At 39.1% G+C, this 20,852-nt stretch overlaps 1 protein-coding gene across 1 annotated transcript in view; it reads left to right on the forward strand.

The window, feature by feature from the left end:
• Positions 1-801: 801 nt before the first annotated feature.
• Positions 802-20,852, forward strand: part of LOC149289821 (pyruvate dehydrogenase (acetyl-transferring) kinase isozyme 3, mitochondrial-like) — a 29,644-nt gene continuing 9,593 nt past the window's right edge. The window contains exon 1 of the mRNA XM_089490203.1: positions 802-907. Within this exon, the coding sequence (XP_089346329.1) occupies positions 802-907 (106 nt within the window). The remainder of the gene's footprint in view (positions 908-20,852) is intronic.

The following is a 20,852-nucleotide window of genomic DNA, read 5'->3' on the forward strand; positions in this document are numbered from 1 at the left end:
GTACCACACCCCTCTTTTTTAATTTAGTCACGGTGAAAGGCGGTAAAAGTAATTGTAAAAAAGTATAATGAAAACTTCAGAAAAGAAAAGTTAAAAATAAAAAGTTTAAATACATATAAGCAAAAAAAAACCCCAGTACGAATAAATCAAATATAATGCCCGCATTTTTCCTTTCGCCAAAGGCAACCAACTCCTAAACAGAGCTGCCGTGAGCCGGCCAGAGGCCCGCTCTCTTCCCTCTCGTATCTACATGTCCCGGTACCTGAGTTAACGTCATTACCTCGGTTACTAGACAATCGAGGAACAAACGCTCGGCTTTCTCCGCCAATCAGGGACCACAAGCCTATTTAATGGGCGTGGCTTCACATGTCGATCATTTCTCACACATAGCATCACTCTAGGCTTGTGAACGCGCTTGGCCTTCGGTGTAGCGATGCAAGTGGCGGACGTGCTGTGCGCGGGAACGCGCTGCCATTTGGGGGCGTGGTGTCGCAGCTGCTGCAAGAGGAGGCGAGCCTATCGTTACGTAGGCTGCTTCCTTCTTTTTATTAACGATTTGTGTTATTTATCAGCATTGTTTACTTCTTCCCGGACCGGATGATACCTGTATATACTCCCTTCATCCAGCAGCACTTTCGTTAATTCGTGCTTTGCCCCTATAGTCCCCTTTAAAGTCATAAGCCTATGTAACCAGGCATTGAATCAAGCTAGGTATTTTTAATGTATTGATCTGCCCTTTTAATGTATATTTAATTTTAGTGCAATTTTTTTTATCACCGGTCACCTCCCCTTTATCTGATCATGAGGCTGTGCAGGTATCTTCTGAAAAACACCATCCCCAATCAGATTGAATATTATTCCAAGTTCTCTCCTTCACCCCTCTCCATCAAGCAGTTTTTGGATTTTGGTGAGTTTACTGTCAGTTAAAGCTGTTCTTTTAATTCTATGGTGATGTGTAACGGGTCTCATGTACTCCTATATATATATATACCTATATATAGAAAATACCTGCAATCACATATGTTAATAGGCTTTCCATTGCCAGATATATCTATACTTGTATACAGAACTTTGTTTTTTCATTAAAGTGGGTTATGTTAAAGTTTTTTCCCCATGATGTTATTCTACAGCTATTGAATCTCAGGTTTTGCCAAGATGCATTATTATAATTGTTTTATATAGCACCATCATATTCAGTGGTGATGTACAACGGATAGACAGGACATAACAAGTAGTATATGACTTACAGAAACAACAGGTGAGGAGGGCCCTGCTCAGACAGCTCACCCAGCGGACCATCCATGGTTGCCCAGAGTAGCATAGATCAACAGGAAATTGCTATTTGGCCAAAACCGGTGGAAAATCCATCATTTTGCATTGATATAGTAAATTTAGTTCTCCGTTTTTCCTCGGCTCATCCAGATGGTTTAAGGATTTGGGGAAGCTGGGACTTTAGTCATATTGTTGCGCTTGTAGCAAGGCATGTAGGGGGTTTCTTTTCTTATGCTAGTAAGTGAACAACAGTTGTCAAGTAATGCAATTAAATGGATCTGTTTATGTTTGGCTATCTTTTGCCTTTGTACAGTAAACAATTGAAATAGAACTCCAACTTTTCAGTTTTGTTTACAAAAGTTGTGCCTTTATTTTGTCTGTAAAGAGTTTATTTTGATTCTAAGTTCATTGTGCCACTTTACTTTCTATGCAAATGTTAAGTATGTGACTTGCAGGGCTGCAAGAAGTAAGGTTCTTGAAACCTGTAGAGTCTCCCTCCAGGCGTATGATCAGACCTGTTTATTAACAGACAAAGTCAAAGTTTGATACGTTTTTATTGGGCCAACATATAAAAAACATAAGTTTTGGGGTCCTCTATTTCATTCTATCTAAAAAAAACTAAACTACAGTAATGTGCAAGTGCAATGGTTACCTGTATTAATGGGAGCTAAATCTTTTACCACTAGCAAAATACTAAGAACATATATCATACATAGGCACTTCTTATACTTTATCACAAAATGGGACTTACGGAAAAGTTACCATGCTCATGGTGTCATTATGAGATAATATGGAACATGCTTGTGTGTGGCAGGCTATACCCAGATGAAGACGATCCGTCACACACCAGCCAAGGCAGTTGTACTGTAAAAGAATCACTTGGTTTATTCAGTAAACCGTGAGTCGTAGGTGAGAATAGATGGGACGTTTCATTTTGTGGCCTTAACGAGACACTCCAGGGCAGCTATGCAGCTCCACGAATGAAGAATGCATATTGAATTACTTTAACATGCATTCAATTATTTGTAAGAAAAGAGTTAAAATGCCTTTAGGGGAAGCTGCAATGCTCCATCCACTCTGTGGTCCTCTTTCTGCAGCCAATGAGTGGCAGGAAAGCATTCTCATTGACATTTGTGGTTTCTGCGCATATGTACCTGGAGTCTTCTTAGACCCCCAAGAACTCTTGCACAAGCCAGTGTGTACGCAGTGACAAGGTCAAGCAGTTAAACAGGTAAAGAGGCCATATGCATAATTAATATGCATTTGTAATGGGGTCAGAATGTTAATAGTGATGCGCTGTCACCATATGACATATGGTGGCTCCTGTATCTCTTCATATTTGCATCATGAAGGAGCAGCCCTTATGCAACAAGTGCTGAGCAGGCTTTGTAGGGGAATTTTGTTTAAAAAAATAGCAATGCATTGTTTGGGGCCTACTCAACCATGCTCTCAAGAGAATTTTTCTCCAGGTTTGCTCCTGCACAATGCAAAGTCTATTTGTTTCTCCACACCTGAATTCACCCACAAATCGGTTTCACTCCCAACTGACAAAGTAGTTCAGATAGAATAGTGTAGCAGGCAGCTCCACTCCTTGTCTTTAGTGTCAGTGTATTAACCTTCTGTCTGTGTTCACTAACAATAGTTTGTAGAACTTCAGAGTGATTACTCTGTGATGTGGAATGAAATGAGGGGGCTACAGATTCTGGGGCAAAGGTACCATGGCAACTAATGGCGTAGTTGGACCATTCCACTGATCGCTGTGATGGTAGGACTACTCTTCAAACTACACCAGAATCACTTTATACATAACTAAGTGTACATTTCTGTATTATGTTTCAGTGACTTTGTAAGTTCTGTTGGTCCATAGTGTTGGTATCTAGTTCAGCATTAAGCAATTTAAGCTGGTTGCTCTTGCATTAGTAACTTTGAATATACAATACAAAAGGTTGTGGAAGTTGACATGTTGATTCCAGCAATTTAAACTCATAATCAAATTCCATTTCCTTTTCCCACTTTTTCATAAGAGATTAACTTAAAAAAATAGTTGTGAGGTTCTCTGCATCATGTGTATACTTTAAAACATTTCTGAAAGAAACCTATAATATAGTGGCTTATCTCTTTGTCTCTTTATGGTGAAGGCTAAAAGTCAGGCAGGTGCTGCCCTTTTTGGCCTTTGGTTATCTTTAACTCCTCTCTGAAGGCCTGTTTGTCAGTGTACTTTTTCTGACCAAATGTTACACTGGCATCCCTTTCTTTTTGCAACTGCCAGTAACCACCTACCAATATTTAATGCCTGAATTTAAACTATCCTTTGTATTAAATATTAGCTGATTTATAGCAGCACAAACTGTCCACGGTGGTGACTCTTAACCTTTGAGTTGTTCCAAGAGCTGCTGGAGTCCAAATAAACTTTGGATAGATCAGTGATGTGTACCCCCCTGCAAATCACTTTACACATGGCTTCTGACATGTATAGTATATATGGTTTATACATATACTTTTATATATGGAAGGCAGAGCACTTTTTGCTTTGCATGTGTTACAGATTCAAGCAGAAATTTATTTTGCCCTGTTTGCCTTGAGGGCAACTTAATTGTAATGTGTAATCAGCTGTCCTGCTCAGTAAGTCATGATGTAGCAGTAATGAATCACCCCTAGCGGTCAAGAAAGAGGAAGAGTCGTAGCCAGTCAGCCACCTGTAAATACCTGAAATAGCAATTAAGTCAGACATGTCAGCACCACTCATTTTGATTTCAGTACGAAGGCTACTTAAAATGTTAGTGATCTTTTAATTAGATCAAATCATTTGAATCATGGTCTATGTACACTTAAAGTGACACCCCAGTGACCCTCCCCCAATGCAGATGTGGAGGGGTATATCAGAATCCCCTCTATGCATTTGTATAGTTTCTCCAGCTCTTAGGCATGAATGAGATCCTTTGAGTGCATGCTCAGAAAGTGCTGTTATTGATATCAATAGGATCACTTTCTTGTCAGTGATCATCTACTGACAACTTGCATCAAATGTGGACGCCAGAGGTGGTGGTGCACTGCAGCTTTAGGTAACTGTTTACTGCTTTCCAACAGGTAAATAATGTATATTAAATTATCTTTAGTACACATTCTTTATTAGTGCAGATGTAACTTAGTTGTGGAGCTATAAGGCTAGGTTTCCACTTGGGTTTTTGACTTGTGTTATTTTCTTGATGAAAAACGCCAAGAAAACTGCCACTGCATTTACCTGCGTTTTGGCGTTTTTTCTGGAGTTTTTTCTGGCGTTTTAGCCTTTCTGTGGAAATTGCTTTTTTGATCTTAGGCAGTTTTTCCAGCCTTTACACGTTAGAATTGTCACCCAGCTAAAAGGGATTAGGATAAATGGCAAGTATCTGCCCCCTCCTGATGTCATTTCTTTGGTAGAGTTCTACTTAAACACGCTCTTTTCTGTGGTTTGTAAGGCATGCTTTATTCCGAATGTCTGCTCCGCTAGGAAGATTGGCCCCAAATGATGGTGCAAATTGTTTGCTGTTGCTTTTGGCACGCAGGATCCAGTTGGGTATGTTTGTTTGTAATGGCATGTTTGTTCCAAATGGTGTAAAATTCAATATGAACCTTGTTTTGTGTGAAACTGTTTGTTTCCAGCCTATTTCTCGTAGGACACACAGATACTGGGTCCATCCTCTGCATTGTAACTGTGGGAAAAAACGCCATAAAAAACGCCAAGGCAAAACCCACATGGCTTTTTCATGGCGTTTTTTCTCTCCCATATACTTCTCTTCCAAGATTTCCTTGCAAAAAACGCCAGTGTCAATATGCTGCGATTTTGAAAAACTGCCACAGAGCCCAAAAAAGCAGAAAAACGCCAGAGGACTGAAAAAACGCCAAACAGAAAAACGCCAAGTGGATATGGCATTGTGCGATTTCCTAGTGAAGAACAGCTAACATCTGGCCGCAGCGTTTTTTTCACAAAAAAAATGCTGTGTGGCTGAATTGGCGTTATTATGGGCATTTTTAGCAAAAAAACACCCAAGTGGAAACGTAGCCTAACTGTGTCGCTGTGGCAGTTTCCTTTAAGTATGGGACCTAAGGTCAGCAACTCTTGAAGTGTAAATGAGTCCCTCTGAAATTAATCAACACCACCTGTGACTATTGTTTTGAGATTTATTATGTTCATCATCTATTAGGCGCAATTCAATTAAAGGGACAGTTTTCTGTCCCTGAAAGCCCCACTGAAGAAAAATACATATTAGAGCGCTGTATTCTTAAAAAAAATGTAAAAACGAAAGTGCTCCTGTTGAAATCAAATAGAATAAAAAGACCTTATTATTGACTCCAATATTATACCCTTTACCCATTTCACATCACAATATAGCTTATCAAACTCTGAGATATAAAATTTTCTTAGGATACATTATTTTCTTAGTATTTATTCAAGGATTTCAAGGAGTAAAATGAAAACATTACTATCGGATGGTTTTGATTAACATTAAAAAAAAAACCCAATATGGTGCTATATATATATATATATATATATATATATATATATATGGTCCCTATGATACATAAATGGGGAAAAAGATTTAAAACTAAACTGACTCAGTAGGAAATCGCGTTCATATATGGTCTGGAAGCCTACTCGTAAACAGGACTATGCATAGGACACGTGTCACGCATTTAGACTGAAAAAAGGAGATTTAGTCTAAGCCAGAGGAAAGGGTTTTTTTACAGTAAGGACAATAAGGGTGTGGAATTCTCTGCCTGCAGAGGTGGTTTTATCGGAGTCTGTACAGACGTTTAAACAGCAGCTGGATGAATACTTGAAAAAACATAATGTTCAGGGATATAATTTTTAAATTATAGGGAAACCACTTCTTGATCCAAGGAGAGATCTGACTGCCATTTTTTCCCCCCTAGTTTGTTGCAAAATTTTTTTGCCTTCTTTTGTATCAACAGCAATTAATAGATATGGCAAAGGCTGAGCTTGATGGACGCATCTTTCAGCCTAAATTCCTATGTAACTATGGTGGAATTTCAAACATTTTAAGAAACTTTGGGGTGTGATATTTGACTAAAAAGAACAGATAACATATTTAGAGAGAGAAAAAAACTGGACTAGCCTTATTATTATATCGATAATGGCCGCCTTTAAGTTTAGAAGGACTGTTTTTGACGACAAACTACTTTGAAACGGTTAAAATCATCATGACAAGGGGGTGGACACAAAGCACTGAATTTACAAGATTTCAGTTGATAAATCAACTAAAATGGCAGTTGTCTATGGAAAAAAGACTTAGTTGGATACATAATGCATGCGAAAGATCCTTGAAGAAGCTCCTCTCTGTGTCATCTAAAATCCTTGTCATTTTGTTTAATTTAGTAAGATACAGTTAAGGTTGAAGTTAGAATAGGACACTTACCCCCCTCCTCTCTGCAACATGTTTTGTGTGATATGTTTCGCACATTTTGTATAGCTTGTTTTGCGTGATATGGTTGATGCAATACGCTTGATGCAAAATGCTCTGTGCAATATGTTTTGTATGAACTAATATGTTCTGTGGATCCTATTTCTGCACAATATGTTATGTGCAACAGGCTTTGTGTTTTCTGTATTTTATTGTGTAATTTAGAAATAGAAAAATTCCATGGAATAGACCTTGAGAGTGTTTGAGCTGACTGGCGGTAAGTATATAACATGCTGGGATATACACATCTCTTGCATGGGAAATAGCTGGGGGAGTTGGTGGACGAAGGGGCAAATGCATATGGGGGATTTACAGAATCTCTCTATACATTGGCATAGAAATAAAATTTAAAAGGAAATCTCAACTGAATTAAAGTGGATATGATGGCTGGAGTTTCCCGTTATATTCCTATTGAAATGTTTGTACTGATTTGGGTTAGAGGCAAGAATGTCCTTAGTTTAGTTGCCTAAAGCTGGTTTGTTATCTATGGAGAACTCTACTCCTCCCAGTTGTGATTGCAATCACATTACTAAGAAGCAGATTATAGGTTTAATTTGTTTTTAAAGGTGCCAGTGATACCTTCAATGCTGTGCCCAAAGGATCCATTCAATGTTAATTAAAAGGAGGCTTAATTCTACCATAAACTGCTTGGGCAGGCATGTACATAATATCTTCATTGAATCAGCGGGGACGTTTGTGGGCTTCATGGGTGCATTTTATATATACGTGATGCTTGTAGTAGGTCATAGCGACAATAAAAAAATTTGACTTTTGGATTTTGCAAATTGTGGTTAATAGTGTTGAGATGTTCTGGTACTATTTGTCCAGTTTATAATTATTATAATCAGAAGTATCAACTTAACTGGTGGATCAAAATAAAAGTCATATATATACCGATCATCCATAACATTATGACCACCTACCTAATATTGTGTAGGTTCCCCCTTTGTCACCAAACAGCCCTGATCTGTCGAAGCATGGAATCCACTACACCTCTGAAGGTGTGCTGTGGTATCTGGCACCAGGACGTTACCAGCAGATCCTTTAAGTCCTGTAAGTTGCGAGGTGGGGCCTCCATGGATGCATCCTGGTGCCATGTGTTCTCCAGGTAAGCGACGAACACGCACCTGGCCATCCACATGATGTAAAACAAAACATGATTCATCAGACCAGGCCTTCTTCCATTGCCCCATGGTCCAGTTCTTATGCTCACATGCTCATTGTAGGAGCTTTCGGCAGTGGCATGACTGATCTGCGCCTATGCTGTGATGCGCTGTGGGTTCTGATGCCTTTCTATCAGAACCAGCATTAACTTTTTCAGCAATTTGAGCTACAGTAGCTTGTCTGTTTGATTTGACCACACAGGCCAGCCTTCGCTCCCCACATGCATCAATGAGCCTTGGCTGCCCATGATCCTGTGACCGGTTCACCACTTTTCCTTCCTTGGACAACTTTTGGTAGGTACTGACTGCTGCAGACCAGGAACACTCCACAAGAGCTGGGGTTTTGAGGATGCTCTGACCCAGTTGTCTTGCCAATTTGGCCCTTGTTAAAGTCACTCAGATCCTTACGTTGTCCATTTTTACTGCTTCTAACACATCAACTTAGAGGATGAAATGCTCACTTGCTGCCTAATATACCCCCCCCCGACAGGTGCCATGATAATATAATTATCATTCACTTATTTACTTTACCTATTTACTTATCCTGTCAGTGGTCATAATGTTATGGTTGGTGTAGAGAAGATGGCTATATTAAACCACCTGGGACCCTCAATAAGACAATCGTACAAATTGTGTAGAAGTTAGGAGCCAACGAGAAGGTTGGAGCTAGCTTATATAATGAGCCAGAAAGTAGTATACCCATAGACTATAAACTTGTACAAAAACATTACGAGCCTGAAGTAAAAATAAAGGAGTCACAGCTACAAGCCCTAGTTCTAGCAAAAGGTGGCCAGGGGAGTTGGTTTCTTATAGTCTGTTATGTTCATGTCTTTAAAATTAGTTTTAAATTGTGTTGCTGGATTATACAAAGAGGTTACTCACAGCCATACCATCATATAATAGTGACTTGTAATTAGCCTTCATATCCACCCAACACCCATCTTCACTAGCATTTGCAATCGGCTATAATATGGATAAAATATATCATCAACATATACTCAGCATACAACAATCACTGTAATTACATTCTTTCAGGCTGGATAATTGTAGTTTTTTTTCCTTCTTGTAAATTACTTTCCGGTTCATAGCTCATCTCTACATGATTCCATGAACACTTCTAGCCCAGTCAATTTAGAGAACAGTAAATAGCATAATCTTGGACAAGTTAAAGAAACATGGTAGTTTTTCCAAAGCTATTGTACCCAATATGTATGTTTTTCCATGACCCCATATTTCAACATGGAAAAAAGGATCCTATATTTAGACAAATGGTGTTTGCGCAGGGGTTTGCTGGTAAATTCTATATTGACCAGAAGACAGAGACTATACTCTGGAACAACTGCAGGAAAATATGGTTCTATTACTATACACAATCAAATAAAGACCTGAACAATCCATTACATAAAATCACCATTATTTTTAAGCAGTGCCCACTCACAATGTCTTCTATTTATAATCTTGTAAAATCAAATTTAGTTTGAGATTCCCAAAAATAAGGGCTGGCATCCTGGAAAAAATGATCATCCAGAATCGGCTTGTTGATGCTACCATACTAAACTCTAAAGTTATGGTGTCTCGATCATTTTGTGAAATCATATTAAGAAACATTTACATAGAGTTTACATTATAAGTTTGGAGGAACATTCTATGTGCACAAGATGCCAATCACATAATGCAGGCTTGTTTCACTGTCTGGTCGTGAAGTTATACAATTGGGCTTCTGACCAGAAGGCCTTAATATATATCTCTACCAAGCTAGGTCTAAAGTATCAAATTTCAGTTGCATGGGCCATTTTTGGCATCCTTCCTTTAGCAAGCAATCAGCCCCTCTCAGCAAAAGATAAAACAATACTGCTTACTATCTCTGCGGTCAGTAAAACGGCTATCTTATCACAGTGGATAGATTCTCATCAGCCAGATAGACATCATATTATCCAGGTTACATTCTATATTCCACTGGATAGAATCTGTTCTAAAAAAAACAAACACTTTTTTAGTAAATGGTCTCCTACTGTACGAACCCTGCAAAGATTATTGTACAGTGCATTTAGAGGTGCAGAATGCTTTTGTCTGCAGATATTGAAAGGTGCTCATCCGATACAGAGTTTTTAGCCTTCTGATTTAGATAGTATTTTATTCCATCTTGGTGTTTCCAAGGGTTCTGTTGGTAAAGTAGGAACTGGGTCCCAGAGATATATTCAAGAGTTTATGTAGTACCTACCGGGCAGGTGAGATAAGCTCATGATCCATTGGCACTAATCTCAAATATGGGTAGAACTTTAGTCATAAGCTTTGTTTCAGTTATGTTGGGCTTCATTCACATTACTATATGCCTTAACTACCCAAGTTATCTGGAAATGGCAAATTAAAGTATCAATTTATTCTGCTAGATTCTTAAGTCGTCATTTTGATTCTATGTACTTTGTGCACATATATGTGCGGTTGTTGATTATGTACTGTTACGACTGTTTTGATATCTTGAAGGAAAGAAATATGGCATTCCCATACAGCTTTCTCGGTTTTGCTTGAAAATCAATACAAGTGGAACAAATTGAAATAAGCTTTGATATATTTTTGATACATGCATGGTTTTATGACTGGAATTGTCATCCAGTAACTCCCTGATTGATGTTCAACAACAATACAAGAGCTGCCTTCTGGTTCCCTTGCCATATGAGATGTGAGTATCGATTTATCTGGATGGCACAGCAACACCTACAATGGCAGACCACAATATCACATTTAGGTTTCTCCAATTGTATCCATATGCACCAGAATTTTATGTGTATACTTTTTTTCATTTTCTCATCTCTTCAGCGCCTAGGAATACTACAGAACAATGGTTGCCTCTGCACGTCTCTTCTTGTTTTGTTGGTATCGTAGTTGTTTTGTAGTCTGTTGTTTATAATTCTCTGAGGTTACCCAAGAGGTCATAACGCTAAATGATTAAAAAGTGAAAGTTTTACTTGGACTTCCTTACAATGGGTAATGTGCCCAAAATAATGCACTTTGCACCAACAGATTGGCCTTATTCCCAGGATTTTGCTACAATTCAGCGATTTATTTAAAGGTGCACTCCAGCCAATCATTGTTATTGAACTCAATGGCAGCACTTTCCACGCATACACATGGAGACACATCTTTAGACCCCCGTCCACGGCTTTCCATGAGATGGAGGTAATTTTATCACGTACATGGACATTTAGCTGGGGTGGAGAAAAGGGCAGATGCTTATGGGGCGGCGGTGGAATCTTTGCATTTGCATACCGGCCAACACAAAAATGTTAAGAGAAATTAACATGAACATTTCATGTATAGCATGGCACTCCAAAAATAGACTTTAGGCAACAGGCAATTGGTTTGTGAGCTTAGAAAGGGTAGTGAAATATATAGTGTGTAGTGTGTTATATATTATAACAAAACTGAATATGGATTATTTTTTATCCCTTTAAAACTATGGTGCATGACACTTACATGACAGTCCCAAGTACTAATATTGCTTTGCCCCTCAGCTATATTGCTTATAACATGGATCATATACCAAACTGTTCTGGGTTGGAAGAAAGAGTCGGCTCACATTGGGTACTGTAGCCCAGCTAATATTACTTTGCTCTGCTCTAAACAGACAAACACACCTCACTTTAGTAAATGGCTCTTTTATCAAAGATTCTGCAATTATTTTATTGCTATCTGCACTATGCAGTTTGGTGGAAGTTTTTCCCAATAAATATCATATATGGTCTCTCAAAGAGAGACAAAGTGACTCCGTCTGGCTGTGTGCGTTGGAGCTGCTTTTTGGACAACTACTAGAGATTGAGATAGGCTGCAGTATATTTACCACGATTTTAGACCGGACTCGTGGCCGTCATGCTCATTGTGGAGTGCCGGGATATGATGTCGGGATAAGACGTGCAGTGTCTGTTAATGTATCCCATGGAGTCTGTGCCTGGGCGAACATGTGAGGCAAATTTCCCCTGCGCAAGGGAACCAACAACCCCAGACGTATGTTTCGGCCTTCATTGGCCTCGCCAGTGGGATATGGTTGGTATCCCTCTAGGCACAAGAGAGCAAGAACTTTTGTTTTTGTTAAAAGTATTTGAATTATCACGGTTTGTCAGGGAAACAAATTGGTCTGTTAAATTATTGCCTAAATTGTTCACGCTGGTTGTATGAGATCACACCATCTGCCATACAAATCAGCACCTTGGCTTAACCTCTATCTACAAATTGCCTGTCAATCCATTAATCAATTTGCTTTGATAATTTAGCTAATGCAGGGCAGCTCATCTATGTAGTGCTGGTGTTATATTGTTTGGTCAACTTGCTCACCTGGAACAAAAATGGTAGGAGTGCAGAGTGTGTTTGTATAGGTAAAATGTATCAGGTATTAGCCTGTCATAAAAGAATGCATTTGTTGAGCTTGTCTGAAGATCTTTATACCTTTCAGACTATGTAAACACTAATAATGTTCTGGGTACCAGGGAAAACCTTGCACGGAGTGGCATATTTTTAGCCGAGGCCAACTACACCTAGGGAAGCAGGTCCTGAGGGGAGGTAGCCCCTCTGTCTCATAACAAGGAGCCGATTGCTCAGGGGTGGGGATCATTGACCTCTCCAACTAACCCTTTAAAACTATGGTGGAGGGCTGTGTCAAATTGTATAGTATTTACGACCATAATATTTATAAAGGCTGTTTATTAGGGGTAGGCAGAAACATTCTTTGTGAAGGACATTTGACTCAATGATCCATAAGCAACAACTGGTGTCGGGGTACGGGCACTTTTTACCTACCCCTGTGGTTAATTTTGTTAATTCATATCGTCATACTTCAATGGGTATTGCAAATATTGCTCACTTGTGGTATCTAAACCATTAATAATTGTATACATGGAAAAAAAATCTTACGTAGGCTGATCATAGGAGTTGAAGTCCGAGAAGAAGAGCTCTGCAGCTTTTCTTTGTAAGAATGAATCCACTTTCTTGATTGTGCTTCACTTGTATGGCCAAATGCTACATTATGATATTGCTTACTGTTGCAATGTCAAATACCGTATTTGCTCGATTATAAGACAAGGTTTTTTTCAGAGCAAATGCTCTGAAAAATACCCCTCGTCTTGTAATCGGGGTCGTCTTCTAATCAGACCTCAAATGAGGTCTGACTATTAGACTAAGATCCAGATCCCCCGCATCGCTGCAGGGGACCTGGATCCTCCTGTATGGTAACCTCAGCTGCTGCCGGCGTCTATCACCGAGCACCGGTGAAAGCAGCCAACAGCAGCCGAGGTTGCATACGCGCGTACCTTCCTGCTCCCGGGATAGCCCGTCCACTGCGGGGAAGCAGAGCCGGTTGGGGAGATTCCTCCAGAAGCAGGACCGGTCCCAAAGCAGATCCGGTAGACCTCTTCAATTTTCTGGAGGAGGCGGGTCCTAGCGGGGTCACACAGCGTCATGCCGTAATCCCTTTGGAGCTGCAGCAAGCGCCTGCTGAGGCATCGCGGTGAGTGAAATGCCTGAGTGGGTATATTAGTGTCTGGGTAGGGAAGTGTCTGGGTGGGTATATTAGTGTCTGGGTATGTAAGTGTCCTCCTATATGCCACTCTGTCCCATGATATGCCTTTTAACCCCCTATATGCCAGAGTGGCATATAGGGGGTTAAAAGGCATATCATGGGACAGAATGGCATATAGGAGGGTATAAGGCATGCTTGGGGGCAGATGTGCATAACTGGGGGCAGGCAAATAAAAGGAAATTAAAAACAAAAAAATAGTTTACATGAATTATTATTTATTTACTAGTAAAAACTTTTTTCCTATAGGGTCGTCTTATAATCAGGCTTTTTCTTTTTTTCCTAAATTAATATTCAGATTTTGGGGGGGTCGTCTTATTATCAGGGTCGTCTTATAATCGAGCAAATACGGTAGTTTTTCATTAGGTGGACTCTATGATGTAAACATTTTTGCCCCGTTCTACCAAGAGAGATTAACAGATGCATGGTTTAGGTAGTTGCCATATTGTGTAGGTGAGAGGTGCCTTTCTGGGATTTATAAGAGTTCCACAATTGTCAGGTGATGCTTTAGTCTGTTTCTGATCACAAAACTAGCATCAAACATAAATTGGAGAATATATACGTTGAATTACTATAGTAGTTGAATTCAAAATGTAAGCCAACCTTCAACCGGAGGACTCCTTGATCTTTGTGAATGAAAGATTTTATTAGGGTTGTATAATCCTTTGTATGGTGTTGTCCAGAGCAGTATTATTGGTACACCTTTTATGTTTAGTGTGTTGAATTACAAATTGAGGCATAGTCTCTTGCAGCTAAGGTATGTACCAGGGACTGCATTTCTTACTGTACTGTAATTGTATGTACACATTTGTCAGCATATCTATAGGTTCTTCCCCTGCTATTCAGTAGATGTTAATGGGGTGTTGTCTGGCAGAAACTAACTACCAGTAATCAATGTAGTTTAGCCTGTAGTTTAACTGAAAATACCAAAACTGAAATCATTCTTCGCAGCCCTTACAAAAAAAATACTGCAGTTTTTCTGAAGTAATACTGCAGTTTTTTGGACATGAAAAAACTGCAATACTGCACTTTTACTGCAGTATTACTGCACATTTACTGCACTTTTACTGCATTTGTACTTCACTGTACTGTAGTTGTACTGCAGTTATTTTTGTACGGAAGTACAAATGCAATAAAGCTACAGTACTTTGAAGTACAACTGTAGGTTTGCAGTATTGCAGTTTTTTCATGTCCAAAAAACTGCAGTAATTTTTCGTAAGGGAGTGTTTGCTCTAGACAAGTCAAGACAATTCAGGACCCTTTACTTGATTTTTTTTATTAATAAAAACCTAAGGACTGAAATATTAGAAACTAATACTGGTGGCCAGCATTATTTTTTATATTACCAACAGAACCCCGTTATACATTTGCAAAGGAGAGAAACAATGAAGGGGTTACTCGGCTATTATATGCATTAAAATTCATATGATGACCAGATTGTCCTATTTAGGTACCTTTCCCCATAGTATACGCACTAGGTGGGTTTTTCATATGTATGTATTGCTTATATTAAAATGCAACTACAAATGTATATGTTTAATGTATTGAACATTTGATAGTAGGGGATGGACAAAGGTTAATTGGAATACTTGTTGTTCCTGCTGTTCCCGTTAACAGTGTCTTCACATAGTTCACTGAGAGTGGTACAGAATAGCTGCTGTTTTATTGCTGTCAGCTTTTCTGAACTAAACATAATGTATAGCCTGACCTCTGTAACCACAAGCCTTACAAAAGACATACACATGCTGGTGCAATCGGTTCTCTAGCAGAGTTTGTTTTCTAGACAGTGATAATTACCAATGTATTGTAATGAGAGACAAGTTATCTTGGTTGTCAGTGATTTATGAACTTCTCAGATGGTAGACTGACCCACTGAGACTGAGCTGATTATTTATGGCTGTACTAGTGAAGTCCTGCTTGTACAATGAAATATTTCTCTCCATAGACATTTCAATCGTCGGGGTCAGGCTGGTGGTTATGGCTGAGGTATTCTATTGTTTTCCACAAAGCAGTAAGATATGGAGTACAACTTTAGATTATGACGCAAGGTCAACTGCAAGCTGATGTGATCCTAAAGTGAATTCCCTGAAACGCAGTCAGTAGAAAGTGATCCTTATGGTCTGTTCTAATCATTCTTTACAATTCTACGTATCTATGCATTGATAATCGTGGTACATTTCATGCAGTATTGGAAAATTCTGTCTATAGGGATACACCTGTGTTTGCCAATGATGTAACAGGCTGGAAATGTTCTATTTTGCTTCACAGAATTGTAAAGGCGAAGAAAGTGAAAGGTACTTTGGAAACGTGCTTCAGCTTTTCGCAGTGGTTCTGAATAAAGCATGGTTTCATTTCATTGCTGCTAATCTTGGCCAGTCAACCCTTAATTTTGCTGACTGCTGCCAGGGGTCTGGTAATTCCATTGAAAATGCATCCATTTGCTAATTAACCCTCATTTTACAGCCTGTCAGTTTGTCAAAGTAATTCTTGATTAATTGCTGGAATTTCTGCAGATTTTAACTCCTTGCTTGCCAGAGGAAGCAGCCGCATACTTGTTGGGCCTTCGCAAGATAGTGTTTTATACTAATTAATATTCCAATAATAGAAGTAAATTGTAGTTCTGTCTTTTCTGTATTTTAGTCCTTCCTTGTCTAGCTCATCTATCATACTTGAAAATTAAGTCAATAGGAGTCTAACTCGCAGTCTTGTGAAATAATCTGAAATAGGGTATTACGTGTAAAAAGGTATTCTGGTGCACAGTCTGAAAAGGGATCTCTTGACCACTTGATCAGAAACATTCCTTTGGTTGCTACGGTAATAAGACCACTTTTCCGACAGTACCAGAATCCATTTTTTATACATACTATATTCCACAAGTACTCCTACATCAGGCCTCTGCGTGTTAAAAAGTTACCCCTAGGCGTTTATATAGGTTATACTCTGGGATTGGTGAGTAGACTTCGGTGAATGTTTGGTACCTCGTCTCCAGCTTGTGCTTCCCTGTCAACATGACTTGTATTTCGTTTTTTTCAGTACCTGGTACAGATACAGCCTTTCCTTTAACACCCTTTCTATCGTATAAATTTGTTAATAACTGATTTGTGCTTTTTTTAACACATCTGTTGATCATTCTAGTTGCCAGGTTTTCACATTTTTATCTACTGCTTTGGGGTTTTTTAAGCAGATCACTTTTTAATTTATTTGAACAATGCGTAATTAGAGTCAAAGTACTGCTCACGGATTAATGATTGGCTGGGGTTACACCAGGCCAATGCCTTTGGCAGTGAATGGGCAAACAGGGGCTCGCCTTGGCCTCCTTTGCCAGGTTATGCAGTACTTGGTGGAGTAATTGCATGTTCAGTGATTGTGCTGCTGGGTATTAAATGTGTGCGCTAATGATGTATATTTTCCATGCGGAGAGCCGGCGACAGGTGTTTCATTTATTTTTAACTTTTAACCTGTCCAGCTCCAGAAACGTTGGGCCTACAAGCTTAGCTAATGTATTTGTAATAGGACCTTTTTATCCTAGAAAATATCGCTTGAGCTCTGTAGAATCCTTTTTATCAGCAATTGTACTGTCAGATACTTACTTTAAAAAAAAAAAAAAAAAAAAAAAATTGTGCCCCGTAGTGTGTTAAGAAAATAAGCCATAACATATCAGTCATTCACAAACAAATGTTTAGAAACTTTTTCTGTTTCTATGGCAACAACCTATAAGTTCCCGCGTTTTGTATCACATGACAATCACACACTCCTGACAAATTATGACTGAAGTAAAGGTTTCAGCACCATGAATTATATTTTTAACGCTGCATTAAGCTACAAAAGCCCCTTTAAAGTTTTTCAGCAGTGAATCTGTGACCGGTACCAGCATCTCTTCCCCTATGGATCTGTGAGACGGGCATAGAACGTTAATCGATATAGGGAAAGGAAAACAGGATACCTATAGTATGGTGGATGGCACAGAGAGGCTGTTTAAGTAAGTTTCACAACAATTTCAAGGTAAATGAGCAGATTTTCAGACTATTTTGCTAACAGGAAGTGCACTGGTGTTTTTGAACTATTAGTCCTATCATCCTCGATGCCATTTGGCTTATAATTAGGGAACAATAAATTAGGGGGCTTTGGTCTACTCATGGATTATCACAACCTGCATAGAATGTTTGTCATTATTGTGTATTGCATGTTATGAAGGGGCTTTTGTTCCGTTAATATAGAAAGATAACAAGAATGGCAGAAAAGCACTGTGACCCCCCAAAATTGAAGAAAACAAGAGAAGTCCAGTAAATGAATAAATGACACTATTTGCATCCAGGTAACTTCAAATCACCCCACCTATTGCTGTACTGCAACCCCCTTGACATCTAGCTAGTCCCTTTGCAATATCAGCCCCAGCAACCTTGAAATATGAGTGTGTGTCAATAGACAGTTACAAATATCTAAGAAACTTAGATGAACATTTTTTTGTTGTTGTGTGATGTAGAAAGCCGAAGCTGTTTTGACACGTCTTGCTGCCTGTTTCGTGTAAAGCTGCTGTCGCTGGTCTGGTAACCGTAGATCGCTCTGGGCTGATACTGGAAAGTCACATGAATGAAGTGCGTGTTAAAGATGTCCTTTCAAAGTGAAAGCTAGTTTGAGTATGTGTTATAAAGCGAAGTGAAACCTGGTTAGGAAGCCAGTCCTCTGCTTTCTAAAGACTGCGTGCAGCAACAAGTTTCAGCTGCAGCAGCTCACGTGACAAGGAAGCGCTTGCTGGACAGGCATACCAAAATGTTAAAGGACCCGTCATATCAAAATGCTTGCTTCTCGAATGTAAAATTGAAGTCCGTGCAATCTGCTTTTTGTTTTGGTGAATATGGCTTTTGTATTAATGGTATGGACTGATTGCTGCTTGTTCTTTCCATCTTCAATAGAAGAATGCAATGGTAGTTCATCGGCGCACCCCACATCCTTACAAGAAAAAAAAAAGTGCACACACACACAACTAAAATTCACAGTCCACAGCAAAGGCTGGGGTGTAGTATAAAGGAAGATTACTGTTTTTTTTGTTAAAGGTGCAGTGCCAATCCCAAATCTCAAGCACATTTTATGGCTTCTTATTTGTACTGTTTTAGAGAAAATGGTAGCCGATAATCATACCTGGGAACTTTCTGAACGACCTGACCCTGAGACTGCTGAAACGTGTTAACCATATACTGGTCCTCATTGAAATCTTGTCTTGGATATCAACCATGAGATACCGGTAGCAAAAGCACCGATTGGAAGTCTTGTATATGACCCCAGCAGTGTAGAATAGGAAGGAGTCACCACCAGGTGGTTATGGTTTGAATAATTATCTTGTAGCTACTGGGATTTCCAAACATTTCTTTACTGTTCATGATTTCTGGAGGAGATCACTGTGTTTTCCCTGCAAAAGGGTGCCATCTGTGCACTGGAAAATGTGGGGCTACGCGACCCTCATATAATAAGGAAAAAGGAGTGTACGAGTGTTGCAATATACATGTTCTCCCCATGTATTCAACTTAATTGCTTACTTCAACATTGAGCCCTCAAAGTATGCTATTTATTCAGATAGCATTGTCAGGGTAAGGAGCTTCTAGGAGCTAAAAGGACATTTAACCCTGGGGAAAAAAAAAAATTGGCATCTGTATTTTTATCGTAGGGTATTTTTTCACAGACTTAGTATGCTTTGGTGATAAAAACAATAATGCATCTAATCAGCATTTTCTTTTTTATTATTATCGGTGTTATAATGGACAATGCTAATGCCCCCATATAGCCCCACTAACCCATAATACATATTAAAGAGATTTGTTAGTATATGCAGTCTTTACCTATGACAAATGGAAAAAAGAAGCACCTGGTGGAAACGCTGCAGCCCCAGAGCTGCAGCTTACTGCCCTTATCTGCTGGTGCTTGAAGCACCTGGTCAGCGTCAAGAAGGCACTCGCGTTGTAATCAACAGGCTAGCCTGTGTATGCGTTTCACACTAGACCCCGTTAAACTCTTGTGCAAGCTAAAGCTGAGTTCCGTCAAACCCATCTCCTGTAGGCCAAGGAGCTGGGGAAATGCCCCAGATGTATAGATAGGCTAAGCTTTGATGTAAAGGTGACACTTGGCTATCGTGTGCGCTTTCACAGTTTTAAAATGGCCCCATGGAAGTGTTTAACAAGTGAAAAAATACAATAAAAAGAACTATTTGAGCTTCTGAAGGTTCTGCATGATATCCTACACGGAGGAATTTGTCCAGAAAAGTTATTTATTCGTTCTATTTCCAAGCCAGTGTGTCTAAGCTCTGCATTTTAATGAAAAAACAAAATTATTTTAAGAGACTTCACCTTGCCGTTAAAGAGTATGTTATCATTATTGTTTAAAATGCCGAAATAGGCAGGGTAGCAAAAATACAACCCTTTTTCCGTGGCCATTGAAACAGAGAGATTACAATTACTTTCTCCGTACTTCAGCAAATTCCTCCAGTAATATACAGAAATTGTGTTTAGTAGGATGGCGGGGAGAGTGTAGAAAATTATGTTACCGTCTGTGCTTTAGCTCCAGTGAATAGGACTGTAAATGCCTTTAAAAATGATAGGTTATAGGGATTATTTACCGTTGTGGTGTTTTTATTTGGCATTGTGAGTCTGTACTTTGGCAATGGAATGGATATTGATTATGCCATTCGTTGGCTATCGATAATGCAAGAGTAATAGAGCCCTCCTATCCAGCATGAAAAGTGAAGACATTTTGAATCCGAAGTGTTTTTGCTATGAAAGAAACCTTTGATTAGCTAGAAATAAAGGGAAAGAAGCCGATATAGTGAGGTTTCGGGGCAAAATTTGGTTCACTTAGCAAATACTTGTACTGAGCATTTTATTGAATAGGCTAGTATAATATCCAGTTAATTCTTGTACTATTACAAGCAATCATTTTTCTACTATGTCACTCATATTTAGAATGCAGGTGTTTTAGGTATAGCAAATATTATAATTATAGTCAGAGGTGCTACTTACTTGAATAATGTGATAACTGGTTAGGTGTCTGATGATGGTTGGCTGCTTTGTTCACCGCTTCCATTGGTTTGTATGCTTCTGTATAAAAGAATGGCATTGGTTGTGAATTGGTGTCTTTCATGTTGACTGGAAAGAAGTTGATAACCTGGTTGAATCCCTTGATCTAGATCACAGATGATACAACATCTAATCTCAGAATTTGGACGGCAGATAAATCACATTTTTCTTGATGTAGAGACTCAGACCTTAATCAGCCCTTGGTCTTGCCTTAGATTCATGATCGTTTTATGCCTATCCCATGCATGTTTAACTTCCTACACTGTATTAGCCTCTACCAGCTTTAGACTATGGCCTCTTCTAACATTCCTCCTCTGTTATAAATGTC

The sequence above is a fragment of the Sceloporus occidentalis genome, unplaced genomic scaffold, assembly GCF_023333645.1.
Source record: "Sceloporus occidentalis isolate IW3139 unplaced genomic scaffold, rSceOcc1.0.p SCAF_43, whole genome shotgun sequence".
Taxonomy (NCBI): domain Eukaryota; kingdom Metazoa; phylum Chordata; class Lepidosauria; order Squamata; family Phrynosomatidae; genus Sceloporus; species Sceloporus occidentalis.